This window comes from Bos javanicus, chromosome 7 (assembly GCF_032452875.1).
Source record: "Bos javanicus breed banteng chromosome 7, ARS-OSU_banteng_1.0, whole genome shotgun sequence".
In the NCBI taxonomy this organism is placed as follows: domain Eukaryota; kingdom Metazoa; phylum Chordata; class Mammalia; order Artiodactyla; family Bovidae; genus Bos; species Bos javanicus.
In genome coordinates this window covers 106,948,960-106,969,314 of record NC_083874.1, presented here as the reverse complement: position 1 = coordinate 106,969,314, position 20,355 = coordinate 106,948,960, and the positions used below count along the sequence as shown (strand labels likewise).

General features: G+C 34.9%; 1 protein-coding gene across 1 annotated transcript in view; it reads left to right on the top strand.

Moving 5' to 3' along the window:
• Positions 1–20,355, top strand: part of FBXL17 (F-box and leucine rich repeat protein 17) — a 528,456-nt gene that overhangs the window by 40,385 nt on the left and 467,716 nt on the right. The window contains exon 4 of the mRNA XM_061424528.1: positions 2,046–2,177. Within this exon, the coding sequence (XP_061280512.1) occupies positions 2,046–2,177 (132 nt within the window). The remainder of the gene's footprint in view (positions 1–2,045; positions 2,178–20,355) is intronic.

The window sequence follows — 20,355 nt, the reverse complement described above, 5'->3', positions numbered from 1 at the left end:
ATCTCTCCTTGCTATTCTTTGGAACTCTGCATTCAAATGGGTATATCTTTCCTTTTCTCCTTTGCCTTTCACTTCTCTTCTTTCCTCAGCTATTTGTAAGGCCTCCTCAGACAACCATTTTTTTTTTTGCCTTTCGTTTTTTGGGGATGGTTTTTATCACCGTCTCTTGTACAGTGTCACGAACCTCCGTCCATAGTTCTTCAGTCACTCTATCAGTTCTAATCCCTTGAATCTATTTCTCACTTCCACTGTGTAATCTGAAGGGATTTGATTTAGGTCATACCTGTGCAGCTTAATAGTTTTCCCTTCTTTCTTCAATTTAAGTCTGAATTTGGCAATAAGGAGTTTATTATGATCTGAGCCACAGTCAGCTCCCGGTCTTGATTTTGCTGACTGTATAGAGCTTCTCCATCTTTGGCTGCAAAGAATATAGTCAGTCTGATTTCGGTGTTGACCATCTGGTGATGTCCATGTGTAGTCTTTTGTGTTGTTGGAAGAGGGTGTTTGCTATGACCAGTGCATTCTCTTGGCAAAACTCTGTTAGCCTTTGACCTGCTTAATTTTGTACTCCAAGACCAAATTTGCCTGTTACTCCAGGTATCTCTTGACTTCCTACTTTTGCATTCCAGTCCCCTATGGTGAAAAGGACATCTTTTTTTGGGCATTATTTCTAGAAGTAACTAGACCTACTTCTGGTAGGTATGCATAATAACTGTTCAACTTCAGTTTTTTTGGCATTAGTGGTTGGGGCATAGACTTCGATTAATGTGATATTGAATGGTTTTCCTTGGAAATGAACCAAGATTATTTCAATTTAATGGTTATCTAATATTCAATTTTATGCAAACACCATAATTTATAACTTTAAGTTATTTTCTCTATTTTACTATTTAAAAAAGTCTTGTGCTAATTTCTTGTAGCTAACTGTTACCAAACACCTTTAGTTAATTATTTCAATAATCTGTTATGAATAATTTTAAATACATGGAAAATTTGAAAGAATTTTAGAATGGACACCTGAATACCCACTATCTAGGTTGTATAATTAACTTTTAGTGTGTTGACTTTACTGTACATCTAGTCAGTTATCCATTCTTCTTACATTTTTTGGTAAATATTTAGATGCCGAGTCATATAATTTTCAGGCCTATTTTATAAAATTTAAAAAAGTTTCTAAATTCTCCATGATTTTTAGTAATAATTTATACACTTTGAACTCTTGTCAACACTGGGTTTCTTGTTTTAATGTAACTTTTTAGATAATTTTTGATTTATAGATTTTTACTAAATTTTCTCATTTTATCTAAGATGACTTTCTTCATATGTAACACTCATAAAACAATGTTTATTTATCGTTTGCTTTAATTATCTAATTTCTACTCTAGATTTTGGAAATAAATGTATATAATTTGTTCTATATGGTGCTTCATGTTTTTTAAGGGGGACATTATACTTGTTACTTTTTAATGTACGCTTGAGGAAAGTAATCAGGAAATCACTAGTCCCTTTTCTTTTAGTGTTTGCAGTAAGTGTGTAAATAAGTGTTAACTGGAATATTGGCTCTAGCACATTCAGTCTTTTTTCTCTATCACAGTGTCAATGGGCCGATGGAGAAAAAGGACACATTGCGGGCAGTCAGAGTTGGAAGCAGAATCTCATGAACTAAGCACTCGTTCACTCACTCACTGCATCATGGTTCACTTCTTGGACTTTGGTTTTATCCCTTGGACCTCTATTCCTTTCAGTCTAACAGTATGACTGATAAAAAGACTTAAGAGTAACACAGATACAAATTTGAAGTGTTAAGGAACCTAGGCCTTTTGGTGGTTGGAGAGTGTGAGGCAGTTGAAGCAAGGAAATGATTAGAAGGTCACAGGGCTTACACAGCAGTGTTTTAAATGAGAGATTGCCTGCATTCTATTTTAAGAGGAATTGATAATTATTTAACTTTGGTATAGCTATTTAAAAAGTTATTTGGAAATCCCTCTAGAAATATGTTGACTTTGTTATTTTTGGAGCATTCAGCGGAATCTCTTTATTTACAGCTGGGGTCGAAATGCAGAGAACTGAAAGATATTCATTTCGGCCAGTGTTACAAGATCTCAGATGAAGGCATGATCGTCATAGCTAAGGGCTGTCTGAAATTACAGAGAATATACATGCAGGAAAACAAATTAGTAAGTACTTCTTATCATCCTTCTGTTTTTCATTTAACTCTTGAATTCCTTATAACGCAGTGTTATCAGGTTTTTTCTGCTGATTTCTTTTGGTGGTTTAGAGGCAAATTCTACTTCAAAGCAAGAATCTTCTGAAAACAGTGATTTTTATAATTTGATTTTATAGTCATGTGGATGCTTGCTTATATGTGGTACTTACATGTTAAAAATTCTTCATTAGCATGTGTTAATGTGTTTTTTCCTAAACTGTGACAGTGGTAAAAATTAATTGGAAAAAATGAAATTTGGCTGCCAAACATGAGTATGTAGTTGTCATTCCTTCTGACTCCCCTAGGGGTTATAATAATTTTAGATAGTTAGGGATTTTTAACATTCAAGAAGATGTACATTTGTGAAATAGAGCCTTTCACTTAGTATGGCATAAAATGGGATTCAGTAAATTGAGACAGATAATCTTGGTAGTTACATAGGTTTTAGAGTGTTACATAGAATTTATATTATGTTTTAAGCACATGTGTAGATAATCATACACACTGTTTAAAACCATGTAATTTTCTCTTTTTGAGATATATACTTTACATATCATAAAATATACCTTTTAAAAATGTACAATTCAGTATTTTTTAGTATATTCATAAAGTTATGCAGTCATCATCACTAGTTCTAAAATGGTTTTATTATCCCATAAAGAAACTTTGTGTCCATTAGCTGTCCCTCTTCATTCCGCCTTCTTCTAGCTCATGGCAACTGGTAGTCTACTTTTGGTTTCCATGGATTTGTCTGTTCCAGGCATTTCATATAAACAGAACACAATATGTGGTCTTTTGTATCTACCTTCTTTGCCTTACCATATTTTTTCAAAGTTCATTTGTGTTGTAGCATGTATCAGAGCTTCATTCCTTTTTATAGCAGAATAATATTCCAAATTAATTTAACTTTGATTTGATGAGTATGCAGTATAGAAAAAGAAAACTTTTTAACAGAAAAAGTTGTCACTGCAGAGGCATTAGTAGAGTTCTTGATGTTGAAAAAATACTCTACATTAAAATGTAGGCAAGATGGTCCTGACCGTGTATCAGATTTATAAAGAAGATGTGCTTTTTAACTCTATCTGCAAATGAAGAGATCTTTTTGTTGCTCCCCCCTCCTTAGAGTTAGTTTACAAAATTTAGTAATACCTCTCATGTATTAAGGTAAGTTTTGAAAAGTCTCTAAGAAACCTCAGCACTTCAAGTAAGATAATGCTTTTTTTTTTTTTTTTAAGATTATAGTAAGAAAAAAATTGAAACATTGAATTAAAAGTATATGCTTTTATTAACACATAGAATTATATGTTTCTCTAAAATTACATAATAAAAATACTTCCTATTCCTCTTTACATTTAATACAATTTTAATAATCACTCCCGAGTCTTTATGTTCTTTTGGAGACAGTAAGGTCTTCTGGGTCAGAGAGAGTGAATTTTTGAATCCTGCATTGTGACCCTGGTAAAGCTACTTAGGGTTTCTGAACGTCTTTTGCAAATTGGGTTATTAGTGTTTGTCTTTTTGCGGGTTGTGGTTTTGAGGATTAAATGACATAATGTCCTTAAATTGTGCAGTATTAATTTTGACTCATAGGAAACATAAAAAACTAGTGGTTGTTATGAGATCTTGACTGTGTGTGTCATCTGTTTCCACTTTACACTCAAGATAAATTAAAAGATGGTACTCCCGACTTACAGTTTTTAATATTTCTCATGTAATGGGAACATTATTGACTGATTAATATTTGTTTTCTTGTTGAGCAAAACCAGAGAAACATTTTTCTTTTTTTATTTGTCTTTAGAGTGAAAACCTTTTATTAATTAGAGAAAACAACATAAAATGAAATTTAAAATTGACATTTAGAAAGGGCAAAACAAATCCTACCTGATCAAAGTCTTGTTTATTTGGTTGTTCACTTTTAATGTCCCAAATCAACACTACAAAATACAAAGGTGGCGCCTCTGCACCCAAGCCAAGAGCGTTTTAGCCACCCAGAAGGTGACTGATCTACAGTTTGAAACCCTGCTCTGAGCATAGAATCCCACATACAGAAGATGCTCAAAACATCTTTGTTTCAGCAAAAAATTTTGGTCAGTGGTTTCTCAAAGGAATTAACCATGTTTTTTGACGGTTCTGAAGTAAAGTGAAGTCGCTCAGTCGTGTCCGACTCTTTGCGACCCCATGGGCTGCAGCCTACCAGGCTCCTTTGTCCATGGGATTTTCCAGGCAAGAGTATTGGAGTGGAGTGCCATTTCCTTCTCCAGGGGATCTTCCCAACCCAGGGATTGAACCCGGGTCTCCCGCATTGTAGACAGACACTTTACCATCTTAGCCACCAGGGAAGTCCAGTTATATTCAAATATCCTTGATATTATGGTCCATTAGAAAGATATTATGTACTTAGATGCTAAAGGAAATAAGTTTTTTATGTAGTGTTATTCAGTAAATATTTTGATTTCATTGTAAATTTGAAGTAATTTTTCCTATATTTTAGTTCAAACAAATTCTTTCAATTTAGAAAGAGAAATTGAGAATCATTTGAACTCTTTCTGTTGGACAGTTAAGCTGTTGATAACTCATCTCCCATAGGAACTTTGGTATGTATTTTTAGGAATTATGAAATAAGGATAAATATTTGAATTACTTGCAAAGCTGTGACTTTAAGTAGTCTGGGTTTTTTTTGCTCTGAGATGTATTATCATTAGTCCCTTAGCAACAAATATTTTAAACAGGGTAAGTAGAAATAATAATCTGCTTAATGATAAATAATATTTATATATGCAGATATATAATTATACTGTATATTTAATTATAGACAGGGATAATAAATGTCATTTAATAGAACAAACAACTAATACAGATACTTAGGAGAATATTGTGTTTGAAAGGATGCTAGCAGAACTTTACCTGTACAGATAGATTTTGATCATTAGCCAAATTATTTTGCTAATTGTCGTATCTATCTTCTTAAGAACCTTCTCCAGAGTGTTCGAGTTTCATTATGTGGCCTGAAAACAGTCACAGTGCAGTGCTTTTCTAAAGCGTAAAGCTTGCTGACTTTAGAATATCAAACTGTGTGCTTTTCTATACACTGAGTATCTGACTGTATCTTGGCCTTTAGATGGCAGCATTGTCTTTGTATATTTCAGTGACACAGCTTTTGTGTCCTTGATATAACTGTAAAGATAAGATGCTTGTACATGGGTTTTTGCAGATATTTATGGTTTATTTTTAATTTTGTTGTTTAAATGATTTTAGGGAAATTTTCTTTAAAAATATGAAATGCTTAGCTTTATCTTGAGTGTTAAATGGTAAACTTGCCATCTTACCCAAAGTAGCAGAATATTTGAGTGTGCTTATTTGTGGCACTGTAAGTAAGGTAGACGTTAGAATGAGGAAAGGGATGTGTTATTTACCAGAGGGAGCTTTATGCAGGTGTCAAGTGAGGACAATGACTGGACATTTTTGGATTCAGATGATTGATGGTGAAGCAAAGAATTGAGGACTTAGATGTAAAATCTTCCCCCCCCCCCCCCAAATAATGGGTTTTTGTTTTAGTCATTTTTTGAATGAGACAGGTGCCATGCACCTAGATTGGATATATTTTGCATTTTCTATAAAATATCATATAGATTATAAAAACAGATCTGAGGAATACAACTGTAATGGGTGTCTAGCATATTGTGTATAGCCGTCTGTTGTCTATTAGCTGTAGCATTAACATCACTTCTGTGCAGGACTGGCTAAAATTATTCTAAAGCCATGTTTAGTTTGTGTATATAGTTACTGATGATCTAGAAACTTCATTAAGTATATTTTCTCTGCTTTTTAATTTCCTTGCTCCAGATTCTGCTTCTCTACATTTTGGACAGAAGTTCTTTGGGCACCTTTTTATTTAATTTTAAAATGATGGGGTCAGTTAGATTATCTACATTTGCTATCCAACTTGATGTCTTGAAGTACTTATGTCTTAAAGATGTCTTAAAGTTTTATGATTTTGAAAATGGTTTCTATCCTAAGGCTTAGGGTCAGCATATTTGATATATATGTGTTATATTTATTTGGTCTATTTTTAGCATCTTGTACTTTGTAGAGTTATGAACTAGTATAGATTTCGGAGTTACCCAAGAAACTAGTAATACATTATGAATAGATTTTAGAAAGTTTTTGGGAAATGATGTATGTTTTCTGGTTAAAACTTGATTTCCTGTCAGTTAATTATGACTTTTTGTTTTTTTCAACCTCCTGGTGAATTATTTTACTAGTTTTATAATTCTGTACCATCTCCTTTGGCTCCTGCTGTAACATTATTTGTAACATTGTTTTTAATGTTGTTATCCTTTGGAGGCCTACATGTATGAAGTAGGATCTAAATTTACCTCTCTTGGTTTCCTTCTTCCAGGCTGGAAGCATTTTAGGGAATGAATGAAGCAAACACTTAAGTTTGAGTTGAAATGAATTCATCCTGTGATCCAACTGTTTCTTAATCATGTGATACAGTTAATTATCTTAATTTTTGAACTTTGATCTCCTTGTTTGTAGAAAGGAGATAGTACTACCTCAGACTTGTTCTTAGGCAGATCAGACTAAAAGAGATTGAGGTGAAGTACAAAATGTTGTTCAGTCGCTCAGTTGTATACAACTCGTTGCAACCCCATGGACTGCACACCAGGCCTCCCTGTCCATCACCAGCTCCTGGAGTTTACTCAGACTCATGTCCACTGAGTCAGTGACGCCATCCAACCATCTCATCCTCTGTCGTCCCTTTCTCCTCCTGCCCTCAATCTTTCCCAGCATCAGGGTCTTTTCCAGTGAGTCAGCTTTTCACATCAGGTGGCCAGAGTATTAGAGCTTCAGCTTCAGCATCAGTCCTTCCAATGAATATTCAGGACTGATCTCCTTTAGGATGGGGTGGTTGGATCTCCTTGCAGTCCAAGGGACTCTTAAAGAGTTTTCTCCAACACCACAGTTCAAAAGCATCAATTCTTCAGCGATCAGCCTTCTTTATGGTCCAACTCTCACATCCATACATGACTACTGGAAAAACCATAGCTCTGACTAGGTGGACCTTTGTTGGCAAAGTAATGTCTCTCCTTTTTAATATGCTGCATATAGTTCCAAATGTAGGAGTCTTTATTAAAAGCTTTTTTCTTCCTCTCCCGATCAGAGTTCACTTTCTGGAGTCTACCAGTTTGAACTGGCCATTGTCAGTGCCCGCTGTCGCTGACTGTTCTGATTTCATCCGTTAGTTACCCACACAGTTTAATTCTTTATTTTTGCTGCTTGCTGTAATTTGAGGTTGTTGAAGCAGTTAAGTGAGTAGACTGGTAGCCATATTATCATCAATTAGGGTAAGTAAGGTAAACATTTGCATCAAAGCTTAAATAGCAGTAACTAATTCAGCATTCTATTAAGGCTTGTCTTTTCCTGACTCTTCAACTTTGAGTGAATATATTAAGGGATTTGGTCCCCGCTACCCTCCAGTACCCCCACTACATTCTTGATATCTTATTCCTCAAATACTCCTTGAGAAGTGAGTTTACTTGTAATCCCAGACATAAGTGATGTACATTTATGAAGGATTGCATTTTGTAAGTACTCACTTTGGCTTCCAGAGTCTCCTAGGGTAGATACTCGTCTTCATTGCCTTTCCCCTCTGAATGGACAAAGCATTTACTTGCATCAAGAGTGGTAGTTCCCAGTAAACAGTGATGCACAAATATGGCATTCTAGAGAAGGTGACGTTAAGTTATTAAGCTTCATCTTGTCTTTGTTACTACATTTCAGAATTTTGCTTTCAGTTTTTGATGTTTAAAAAGACTTAGTAGTTGTTATCTCACTGAGTGTTTATCATGTACCCAGGTACAATGTAGTTTCACATAATTAATTTTCACTTATTCCATTTTACAGATGAGGAAATTGAGGCCCCGAAAGATTAAGTAACAATAGGTAAATGTCACAGTCAAGGTTTTAACCCAGATATGTCGGATTCCTGAGTATTTGTCTTCAAGACCTTTGATTGCCTGGATACATCACAGATGGAGCTAAATCTATATGCCTTTGAACCAAGCAGTAATTTCCAAAAGGCATTATCCCTCTTAAAACATTTACCGACAGGTTCTGTAAGGCACCAAAGGAGGAAGTTAATTGTTAGCATGAGCAGAAGATCCTTTTGCTAGAATAATAACTTTTTTTTAGGGGGAGCTGCTAATACTAATAGAGATACACTGAACTCTTTTCTAGGAAAATTAGTAAAATTGTCAAAGAGAAGAAGTGTCTTCTGGAGAGTGTTTAATGTTGATATTAACCCTGTATAAATATAATTAATTTTATTAGAATTGCACTCATGCAACATTTTTTACTTTTCATAAACATAATGTATTTTTTATGAAGTTTGTATTTAGAAGCTAAATATTTTGTCTAATAGATTTAATAAAAATTCTAATGAGTTAATGAACTGATAGCTTTCCACTCTATCCCTTAACACTGTTTCAGATGTTGATTTGGTGCAGTTAAAAATGGAATACATACTGTGTGCCAGGCACTCAATAGTGTTAAGGAATTTAAAAAGTTATACTGCCAAAGAAAGGATATCCTTTTCTAGTGATAAGTGCTGTGGAAATGCCAGTCACAAAATAAGTGCTTCTGTGAGAGGCCAGGGAGGAATCAGGAAATCCTGTTAATAATCGGTGGCGTTGGAACTGGGTCTTGATTGATACGTAGCGATGTGGTGACTATGATGCAAGCAGACATTTTGTGAGAAAAGTGCTGCTGTGGGAAATAGCGTTGACAAAAACAAGGCATTAGAAAAATATGTGGAACGTCCAGTTAGTAGTGGAGAAGGAAATGGCAACCCATTCCAGTGTTCTTGCCTGGAGAATCCCATGGACAGAGAAGCCTGGTAGGCTGCAGTCCATGGCGTCGCACAGAGTTGGACACGACTAAAGCAACTTAGCAGCAGCAGCAGCAGCAGCAGCCAGTTAGTAGTGGGTGTCCAAGTAAGATTAGGATTTTATCATAGTTGGGGAAGTGTTCATAATTGGGTCTGTGAAGGAAGGTAGGGACCAGGTTGTTAAGTTTCTTGAGTGTCATGATAAGAAATTTGTGTATCTCTTGGTAACTGGGATTGTAGTTTGAGATTTCTAATTTGAAATGTGGTCAAATATTTTAGTCTTGTATATTTTCTAATTTTAGGAAATTAAAAAAATTCAAAATACTGAAAAGAGTAGTAACATCTGTAATATAAGCCCGTCGTCACCTAGACATTGACAGTTGTTAGCCTTTTTGTCGGAGAAGGCAATGGCACCCCACTCCAGTACTCTTGCCTGGAAAATCCCATGGATGGAGGAGCCTGGTGGGCTGCAGTCCACGGGGTCGCTAAGAGTTGGACACGACAGAGCGACCTCACTTTCACTTTTCACTTTCATGCGTTGGAGAAGGAAATGGCAACCCACTCCAGTGTTCTTGCCTGGAGAATCCCAGGGACGGGGAGCCTGGTGGGCTGCCGTCTATGGGGTCGCACAGAGTCGGACACGACTGAAGCGACTTAGCAGTAGCCTTTCTTTTAAATTTGTTTCTTCTTGAATTAATAAAGCAAATAAACTTGAAGTCTCTTGTCTTACATCCCATGTTACCACTGTCTCTTTCTAGAGGTAACTACTGTGATGATCTAAAATGCTTAAAAAACCAACAGCTTTAGCACACATAACGGACCACAAACAACAGTGCAGTGTTGCTGAGTGTGTGGTCACAGTGGCCGTGTCTGATGTTGCAGGGTTAACTGCTGGTCTCACGTAGTTTGTCAGTCTGCAATCCCCTTTGTTTACTTTTAAGTTGTTTTTGGTATCTAGCTTAATGAATATGTAATTCCTTCTTTTAAACTTTTAGTGTTCTATAAATGTATGTATCTCGTGTTTATCCATTCACATTAAGGGACCCTTATATTGCTTCCATTGTTTTGCTATATAGGTAAGGTTAACAATAAAAGCTTTGTGCAAGTCTGTTGGCTTATCCATGAGAATTTCTCTGGGAGCTAGTCTAGAAATGTAATTAAAGGGAGCTAAGATATCAGATACATTTTGAAAATTTTGATAGATGTCAAGTTGCTCTTCATGAGTAACTGAAATCATGGTTTACAGGTGTATCTTGCTGATGGGTTGTCAGCTCTTTTGAGGATAAAGAGTATCATGTTTCCTTTTTATCCCATCCACCCACATATTGGCACATAGTAGATATTCAATAAATGTTGGTTTAGTGACTAATGGCTTACTGTTGAATTGAATATACTTTTAAAGGTATTTCTTCTAGCATTTTGGGAACATGCTTTAAAAAGTGGGTGGACTTAAGCTTATAAATAAAAGCTTGAAGAATAGGTTAAAGATGGAGAGTCTGTGGCTTTCTGACTTTGCAGTATGTACATCTCTTTGATCTGGTTACTGTATCAATGATGCTGTTCTTCATGTATCAGGTTTACCCAGCCAGAGTCATTCATGTTCTCAAGGGTTATTTTCTGGGATAATATTTCTTAACAACATGCCATTCTGATGAACTAGAATATAATTTTATCCTTGTAAAAATTACATTGACTCGTACCTTCTTGCCATTTATAAAATTGGCTTTATTTTGTTCAGTGATATTCAGAAGATCTACTTTAATTAAAAGCTAGAGTTATTTGGCAAACCTGAAAAAAAGTTAAAATGTTATTTGGCATATTTTTCAATCTGCAGAATGAATGCATTTTTATTCATTATACATTCTTTGGTAGAGCTTACCATCTCTCTTTTAGAACTGTTTTTCTGTTTTCCTTCTGTAGGTATCTTTTTTGTCAGGTATCTTGGTAAGGACTTAACTGAATTGTATTCCTTCATTTTAAAGGCATAGAAAACCGTGAAGAGTGAGTGCATGTGTGTGTGTGTCTGTCTTCTCCTGTGGACCGGTGTGGTAGAGGACAGGCAGTAGCTTCGATAATATCCAAATAATTTTTCTTTGGATTACGTCAGTTTTGTTTTTTGTTTCTTTTTTACCCAGCATGTTTATTTAACTAATTGTATTAATTTAATGACATTAAATTTAGTTCACAGATTTTTGAGGGCCCATCAGCTGATGATAGGAGTTCCTCAGATTCAAACAATCACAAGTTGAAGCAAGCTTGGTGTTGAAAACTGATACAGGTATTCCAGTGTTGATAATGAAGAATTTATTATAGCTAAAAGTTTTGTTGTTATTGTTGTTTAGTCGCTAAGTTGTGTCTGACTGTTTAGCGACCCCATGGACTATAGTCTACCAGGCTCCTCTGTCCATGGGTTTCCCAAGCAAGAATACTGGAGTGGGTTGTCATTTCCTTCTCCAGGGGATCTTCCTGACCCGGGGATTGAACCTGAGGCTCCCGTCACGTTTCCTTACCACTCAGCCACTAGGGAAACTTGGAATAGGAGACTCAGATAGTATTTGCATATTGTTAATATTTTGGGGGGGGGGGCTCAGATTCTAGATTACTGAAAATAAATTTATTCTGGGTTTAAAATTTATAGTTGATAGGTTATCCCTAGTATTGCAGTTCTTTTACTGGTGTTACTTTCCACTTACATACTCTGTAGTTTAGATCCTTTTTTTTTTTTTAATGTAGTTTTTGTTTATTTTTTCTAGGAGTGCATATTAAAAATTCAGAGATTTGGAACAAATCAAATTATTTCTCAAATATAAATGTGAAAGTGCTGTCTTAGTCTCTGTGCTCAAGTGTTGGCAAGTGGGTTGAGATAAAGAGCCAAATGGTTAGACTTAGCAAATAGAAACTTTATAAGGTTAAATAAGAGTGGAATGCTGGGAGTACATTAAGTCTGCTGTTTATGAGCACACATTCTTCAACTGCTGTCAGTCAACAAGTGAGATGTGTTGCTTAGATCTGGTGAGAAGTTTTGGCTTATAGCTGTCACAAGGCTGTTAGTGTATTAAGATATGCAAGACTTAATTCCATTTACTGTTTTCGTGATTAGGCTTTAGGGGAGAAGAATTTCTCGTTTTCTTTCTTTTTTAAGTTGTGCCTTTCAGAACGTCTTTTATAAACTATAGTTGAATCTGGCTACCAGGTGATAAGATGCTTCTTTCCAAGTATTTTATTGTAGTTATTATCAAAAGAGGCATTGTCACGAAAGTGCATCCAGACATCCTGTGGTGAGGACTGCTCCTATTTCTGCTGCAGACTTTGCTTATCCATATTGCCTATATTGTTTCTTTTTGCTGTCTTCATGTTCTTATTAAAGGTCTAGAATGAGTTTACAGATGAGAGTATTGGGGTAAAATCTTTCCCTTGGACTGTACCTTCTGGTTTTTAGTAGCTGAGAAATTGAGGCCAGATGAAATATATACTATTTTGATATTACTTATTTTTTAACCCTCCAATTGCTTCCTATTTTATGTAGCTACATAAAATTTAGGTTGCAGAAAAGACCAATATTGTATTTTTCTTTAATGAGTGCTCTACTTCACTATTTTTGGTTTCTAAACTGTGATAGACTCCAGGAGAGTCCTTGGGAGTAGAAAATTTGTTGAGTCTATTACCAGGTTTTCATTGACTATTTTTGATTTAAGCATAATATCTAGGTATTTATCATTCACTGTAATGTGATACATAAATGAATATATTGAGAATTTGTAATCCGAAGATAAATAGTTATGTATCAGACTCCTAATTAAACTGTGTCTGGGTGATTATTCTTATCTTTTATTTTCCCCTTATTGAATATATATCTCTGAGAAAACAAAGAGGAAGGTATATATTTATATACATTGTTTTTAAAATGCCTATCAAACGACTACAGATTATAAAATTATCTTGATCATTTAATGCTGGATTTTTGCTTTGACTCCTCTGAGAACAAGGTATGATTAGGTTAAGCCATGACTTGTAGGTTCACTGAGTGGGAATCAAAATACAGTCCCATGCCTGCTTACTAGGTTAATGCTAACTTTAAATATTTGATGATACTTACGGATACTTTGGGGGCTTCCGTTGTAGCTCAGTTGTTAAAGAATCTGCCTGCAGTGCAGGAGACCCGGGTTCAATCCCTGTGTTGGGAAGATCCCCTGGAGAAGGAAATGGCAACCCATTCCAGTATCCTTGCCTGGAAAATCTAATGGACAGAGGAGCCTGGTGGGCTGCAGTCCATGGGGTCGCAACGCAAAGAGTTGGGCGTGACTAAGCGACTAGCACTTATAGATAGTTTGATATTTTTTATGTTTTAAGTTCTTGCAGGACACAATTTTATATACACACATATATTGATATATTAATAAGTACTTTTTAATCATATATAACTGTAGTCAATTCCATTGTGTAATCTATGATATATTTTCATAAACTACAATTGTGTCAAGCTTATGAGTGAAGAACTTAAAGGAAAACAGTGTGAAAGATAATGGTATATTGTATATTCCACTGGATTCTGTCATGGCCTAAGACATTTCTAAGACTGGCTTTGTTATTTTTTAAATCTACAACTCAGAAATACTCTTGCTAAACTACTGTATTCATCATTTCAGGAACTTGTAGTGGTTGACTACAAAAATTTCTCCAGTTACTTGTCTCTGTTCTCATTATGTTCTCAACTAGTCTATTTACTCTACATTTTCTGTTGTCATCTTGCTTTCTTCCAATATGTGTTCAAGCTGAGCGAAAGATGATTGTTTGGTTAAATATTCTTTAAGAATTCGACCACATTTATTACTTTCTAGTACTCTGTCAGCTTCCTTTATTATTTCCTATTAATCCATTGATAATTTGTTGTAGGTTTCAAGGCTTCAGTCTAATCATGTAAGCTCCTTAAAAATAGGGATGTCTTTTTTTTTTTAATTTGTTTATAGTAACTGACTATATATTTGTTAATGTTTTGACTAAATGGTTAAAAATTAATCTTTTTATACTTAAAAATTATAAATTTTCTGAAAAGGACAGTTAGTTAAGATGAACCTTCTATTCTGAATTTTTCTTCTGGAAAAATTCTTTTTGTGCCCAAAAGAAAGATCTTAAAAATTAATATCTTTAATGAGGTACATGTCAGTCACTTTAAGTATGATTATGACCAACCTAGATAGCATATTCAAAAGCAGAGACATTACTTTGCCAACAAAGGTTCGTCTAGTCAAGGTTATGGTTTTTCCTGTGGTCATGTATGGATGTGAGAGTTGGACTGTGAAGAAGGCTGAGCACAGAAGAATTGATGCTTTTGAACTGTGGTGTTGGAGAAGACTCTTGAGAGTCCCTTGGACTGCAAGGAGATACAACCAGTCCATTCTGAAGGAGATCAGCCCTGGGATTTCTTTGGAAGGAATGATGCTGAAGCTGAAACTCCAGTACTTTGGCCACCTCATGCGAAAAGTTGACTCATTGGAAAAGACTCTGATGCTGGGAGGGATTGGGGGCAGGAGGAGAAGGGGACGACAGAGGATGTGATGGCTGGATGGCATCACTGACTCGATGGACGTGAGTCTGAGTGAATTCCGGGAGTTTGTGATGGACAGGGAGGCTTGGCGTGCTGCGATTCAGAGTCGCAAAGAGTCGGACAAGACTGAGCGACTGATCTGATCTGATCTGATGTATATATAAGATACCTTTTAGTATAAAAGATTCAGTTTTTATTAACGGCTAAACTGGTGAAATATATTTATTCTATAGTGATGTCAAGTGATTTTCATTAGTGTTCTTCCCAGAAAAATGGCAGTCATACTTTGAGGAAGTAAAATCTTTCCTCGAAGATAAGAGAGAGGTATGTCCTCCTCAAGAATTAAGTAGCTTTTAAGAACTGATTTTTAAAAGCTGAATCAAGTCTTGTGACTTTAAAGCTGTTTTCTTTTTTATTGCAAATTACCTGTTAGATACTTGGTTTGCATTCCATTGAGGATATTTGAGTTGTTCCATTGCTTTCACCAGTGTATTTTCCTTCCTTGCTTTCAGAAAACTCTAACAAAAATCTCTTGAGCTTGCTTAGAATTGTGGTCCTTTTTCTGTTGTCATTTTTAATCACTTGATTTTTCTTAAAAAGATGAAAGTTAACATCTTGCATTTATGTTTGTTTGGAAGAGCTTGCTTTTATTGTTGCAGTTAGAAAGAGATAAGTATAATATTTGATACATATATTGATTGCATAGTACCCAGAAAATGTATCAAACATATCTGGCATTAAATTTAATTAGAACATCGACATTGCATGCTTATATACCATGATATACCATGCAGAAGATTACACTGGCAATTTTTAATACTTTATATTCTTATTTTTTAAGTATCATAAATTGGTTCCATTTATGTTATTATCTTTTGGTTCTTTAATATGTCCTAATAGTTTTATAGAATCAAAAATTAGGGAAAGAATACAGCAAAAGAAGCATAGATAGGTATCTTGTTAGAATAATGTAGTTTACTTCTTCATTTTCTTGGAGAATTAAGTGGCATTTGGAAAACTTAAGGAAAAAATTGGGCAAGTATTGGGTCAGCAAGCTGTATTGTTTATCCTTGGATTAAATTGTGCTTTTTCAGTTTAGAAGTGCTACCTTTTTCTGGTATACCTAGATGACTTTCTTCTGTAAAGTCACTCCGAGTGTGTATATAAGCATCATCTGTTTTTATATATTAGAGTCTATTTAAAACCATCACATTATAATAATATACTTTATGATACTTTTAGATTACAGTCAAGATAGACTTTTTTTTCAAGAAGAGTGAAATAGTGCTGACTGTTGGTCACTATTAGTATAGGAGATATTTCACATACAGTCTTCTTCAGAGGTATAAATCAGTATCAGTTGGTGTATGGATTTGCCCAGTGTCGCAGTTTCATTCTTCAGATGTGAGAGCCTTTCCCCTTTCTCTCCATCAAGGCATATCTTTCTTTAGCTGTTGTACATACTAATTTCTCCAGTTATTGGAATTAACTTGTAATCACCTTAATGCTTCCTCCTCACCTTTGAGATTTTGTATTTATCCATGTCTAAAGTTAGTTATTTGATTTTATGCATTATAATATTAAAAGTATATTAGGTTTGCATGGGTATATTATTGATCAAGTACTTCCTTCTTCTGACCTTTCCTTTCTTAAAAAAAAAAAAGTGACAACCTTGAAAGTGATCTTAGAAGGCCTCTAAACCTGCTTTCTGCAAATCCTTTTATTGCATGCCTGATGAGCTGTGTGTGTGTGTGTGAAGGTTATTTATTAATGAATATATAAGAACTCATGCAATATTCTAATGACAGTTGAAAATTTGTTAGTGAAATGGTATCAAAGTGGTATTTGACCAAATTTTTAAAATTTCTAGCATTTAAAGTTATTGCTATTAATGCCTTAAAAGAAAGGTTACATATACTCACCACATTGTTTAAACAAAACTGGAGGAACTTATTTTCGGTACTGATTAGCACCAAATTAGTGTGAGAATCTGCAATTTAACAATCTAAACCTTGCCTCTTCTGAATATGTACATTGTTTTAGGGGACGTTCCCATTTTAGGTGGTGTATGGTGCTAAGTAGTGGTCCTCTAAAACTTTTGTGGTTTCATTTACAATTAACATGCTCTTTGACAGCTGGCCTTTATTAATCTCACACCATGGGTTTGAAACTTTTTCCTTAAAGCTTTATAGTTGAATTACAATACATTGTGTCCTTTGTTTTCTCCTGGAAAAGGATTTAAACAAACTTTCTATTGCACCTGTTGAATATGTATTTCATAGTAACCACCATGAAGTTTGCAGCATTTAAGAAGATGAAGAAGCAGAGATAAAAGATACATATTCAAGAAGGCTTGGTTTCACAGTTGGTGCATAATCCTTTCTGCTGTCATTGGTACCCTAACCCTGTACCTACCAGAACAAAAGGAGCTGAATTGGAAATTGTGGGAGCTGGGGAGCATTCAGTTGGCAGCCCATCGCTTGGCCCATAGGCGTTGTCAGGTCTCAGTTTGATGCCCTTTATTCTTTCTGACAGATGTGAGGTAGGGTCTTCGAGGGGGAAGTCATTACTAGAGAGAGGGCAGTGTCAGATCAAAAGTAACCAGTGATCAAACAAGGTAAAGGGCTGTGGAAAATAGGCTCTCTTTCTGGCCTCAACACCTGCCTGATCACTGAAGGGGATAGTTTTTCTGTGTTAGGGCAAGTTGATTTTCTTTGATGTACAGTGAATTAGAAGTCAGAATGGAAGCTTAACTGGAGTACAGAAGATTTTTACATCCTAGTTCTTGAGCAGTTTAGATGTTTAAACATTTTACTTTAATTATCTAGAGGTTATAGAGTCATTCTCTGTAGAGTAAAATATAAAGACTCACCCTGACTAACTTTGTTATCAATATTTCTTTAGAGATAGTATTAATGAAGAAGCAAATTTCAGTATAGTATACTACAGGCTGAGAAGTCATTGAACTCTGCCTTTCAAACATCTAACTAGAACTAATCAGAACATTTATATGATTATAATGATGTATAACAAATGCTAAGCATGGCACATAGTAGGACCCTTCAGTGGTAAAATTTCAAAAGTAACCTCACTAAATAATTTAAAAAAATGAATTAACTCTTTCTCCCTAGAGGGAAAATTATTACTGTTATTATTAGAAATTATTATTGTATTTTGTCTTAAGGTAACCCTTCCTAACCAAGTTATTTGAAAGAAGATTTACTGGGACAGTCTCACTGAGGTTTTACATGTGTGCTTCTTTTCCTTGCCCTTTCATCTTTGTAGGTATGTGACTAAAGTCTGGAAGACGATGATATTTTTATTTTCTGTTAGTTTTCTATGTGGATAAATTGACAATTGAGGCATATTTCTAAAAATTTCAGTTTTTCTTCACATTAAGGTTAAAGATTTGACTGCTACTAGATTTCACTGTCCAATTTTTGGCATTTTAAATACTGCTGAATTTCATCCAAGCTCATAGTTAGCAGTCATTTGTCTTCAAATGAGAATTTACAGCCTTTTAAAAATTATTTTTAATCTAATAATTTATCTGCTCATCTTTGCCAAAAGTTTCGTTTTTGTCTGTTTTTGATAATTAGGTAACATAAATCTCCTTTCTTCATTCAGGGTCTCCTTTTTCAGTATGTAATTTGACTTAGGAATTCTAATATTGGCACTGAGTCAGGTGTCATAAATTTCTATTTGATTAATTTCATTTGGAATAAAATGTCTTATAAATTAATATTCTATTTCTATTTTTGAAACTTTAAAATTTAAGAAATCTTATTACAGACTCATTACACAATCTAAATTTTAACATTATCTAAGTGATATAATTTAGTAAATTTTTTTTTTAATTAATTTTATTTTATTTTTAAACTCTACATAATTGTATTAGTTTTGCCAAATATCAAAATGAATCCGCCACAGGTATACATGTGTTCCCCATCCTGAACCCTCCTCCCTCCTCCCTCCCCATACCATCCCTCTGGGTCAATTAATCTAAGGAAAGTATGTTTCTAATCTTAAACTTGATACTATTTAAATCTAATTTTAAAAATATTCTCTGTTGCATTTGTATGTTCTTTTTAAATTGTTAGATTGAAGGTTCAGTGGCTCCATGTTGGTCTCTTGGATTTTGTAACTTCCCTTTATAAATTGTTTTCATAAATGTGGAAAATGAGGTCTTTTCTTCTTAGGTTTGATATACTGCAATTGTAGCAATTCCTATTACTTGATTTATGGGTTTAGAACATTTACTTTTTAAGTGGTAGTGGTAATTGGTCAGGATTATCTAACTAATTACTAATTTGATATGGAGGTAAGTGAATTTTAACCTTACCAAATGACCTTTATGTTTTACTTACCAGTTTAGAGTATATCACTGGTAGTTTAATAAATCCAACCACTGTCATCTTGCATAAGAATAAGATGATTGTACTAAATTTCTTTGACTGCTAGACATATTATGCGGAGAAGGCAATGGCACCCCACTCCAGTACTTTTGCCTGGAAGATCCCATGGACGGAGAAACCTGGTGGGCTGCAGTCCCTGGGGTCGCTAGAGTTGGACACTACTGAGCGACTTCACTTTCACTTTTCACTTTCATGCATTGGAGAAGGAAATGGCAACCCACTCCAGTGTTCTTGCCTGGAGAATCCCAGGGATGGGGAAGCCTGGTGGGCTGCCGTCTATGGGGTCCCACAGAGTCGGACACGACTGAAGCGACTTAGCAGCAGCAGCAGCATATTATGACTTTTTAATAACAACTTTTGGGGGAATAAAAACTCCGTTAAATATTTATATTGGTTTTAAGACTTTGATTTTGTGTTTAGTCGTGTCTAGACTCTTTGCAACCCTTTGGACTGTAGCCCAGCAGGTTCCTCTGTGCGTGGGATTTCCCAGGTAAGAATACTGAAATGGGTTGCCATTTCCTCCAAAGGATCTTCCTGACCCAGGAATCGAACCACATCCTGCATTGGCAGGTGGATTCTTTACCACTGTGCCATCAGGGAAGCCTCCTGTGATTTTAGAGCTACTTGATTGTAGAATGGCTTCCCTGGTGGTGAAGATATATGTGTGTGTGTGTGTGTGTGTGTGTGTATTCATATCTGTCTTTATATTTTTGCAAATATGGTTGATTATACCTAGGAATAGTTCATACTCAGTACATAGGTATTTTCTGTATTCCTAGGAATAGTCAATGATATTTAAATATTGAGTGAGCTAACTAATAAAATGTTTTTGGAGATCACATTAGCACATTTCAACTTTGATTGCCACAGATTTTTTCCTTTGAAGAAGTTATAACCAATCATATCTGTAAGAATGTAGAATAGGGAATAAATTTATGTACCAGTTTCCACTTTTAGAGAGTTTCAGTCTAAATGGAGATCTCAAATGTGTGCGTGTATGTGTGCTTATACATAAATACATATGTAATATATATTTGTGTCTATATATTCAAAATAATGTAAGATAGTGAAGTAATTTCAAATTAATGTAATTTGAATTTAAAAGGGAGTTTTTTTGTTCCCTGGATTATGCTTTGCTTTATGAAGGGGTCTGAGGTGTCCACATTGAGTGTTGATTTGTCTTTCTTTGCTCTCTAAAGTATATCTTAGTGAGATTGCTTGAGTGATAAATACAGCTGGCATTAAGTATTTAGGGTTAGAGTTTGAAAAGCTGCATGCAGTTCATTCCATTGAAGTTTGT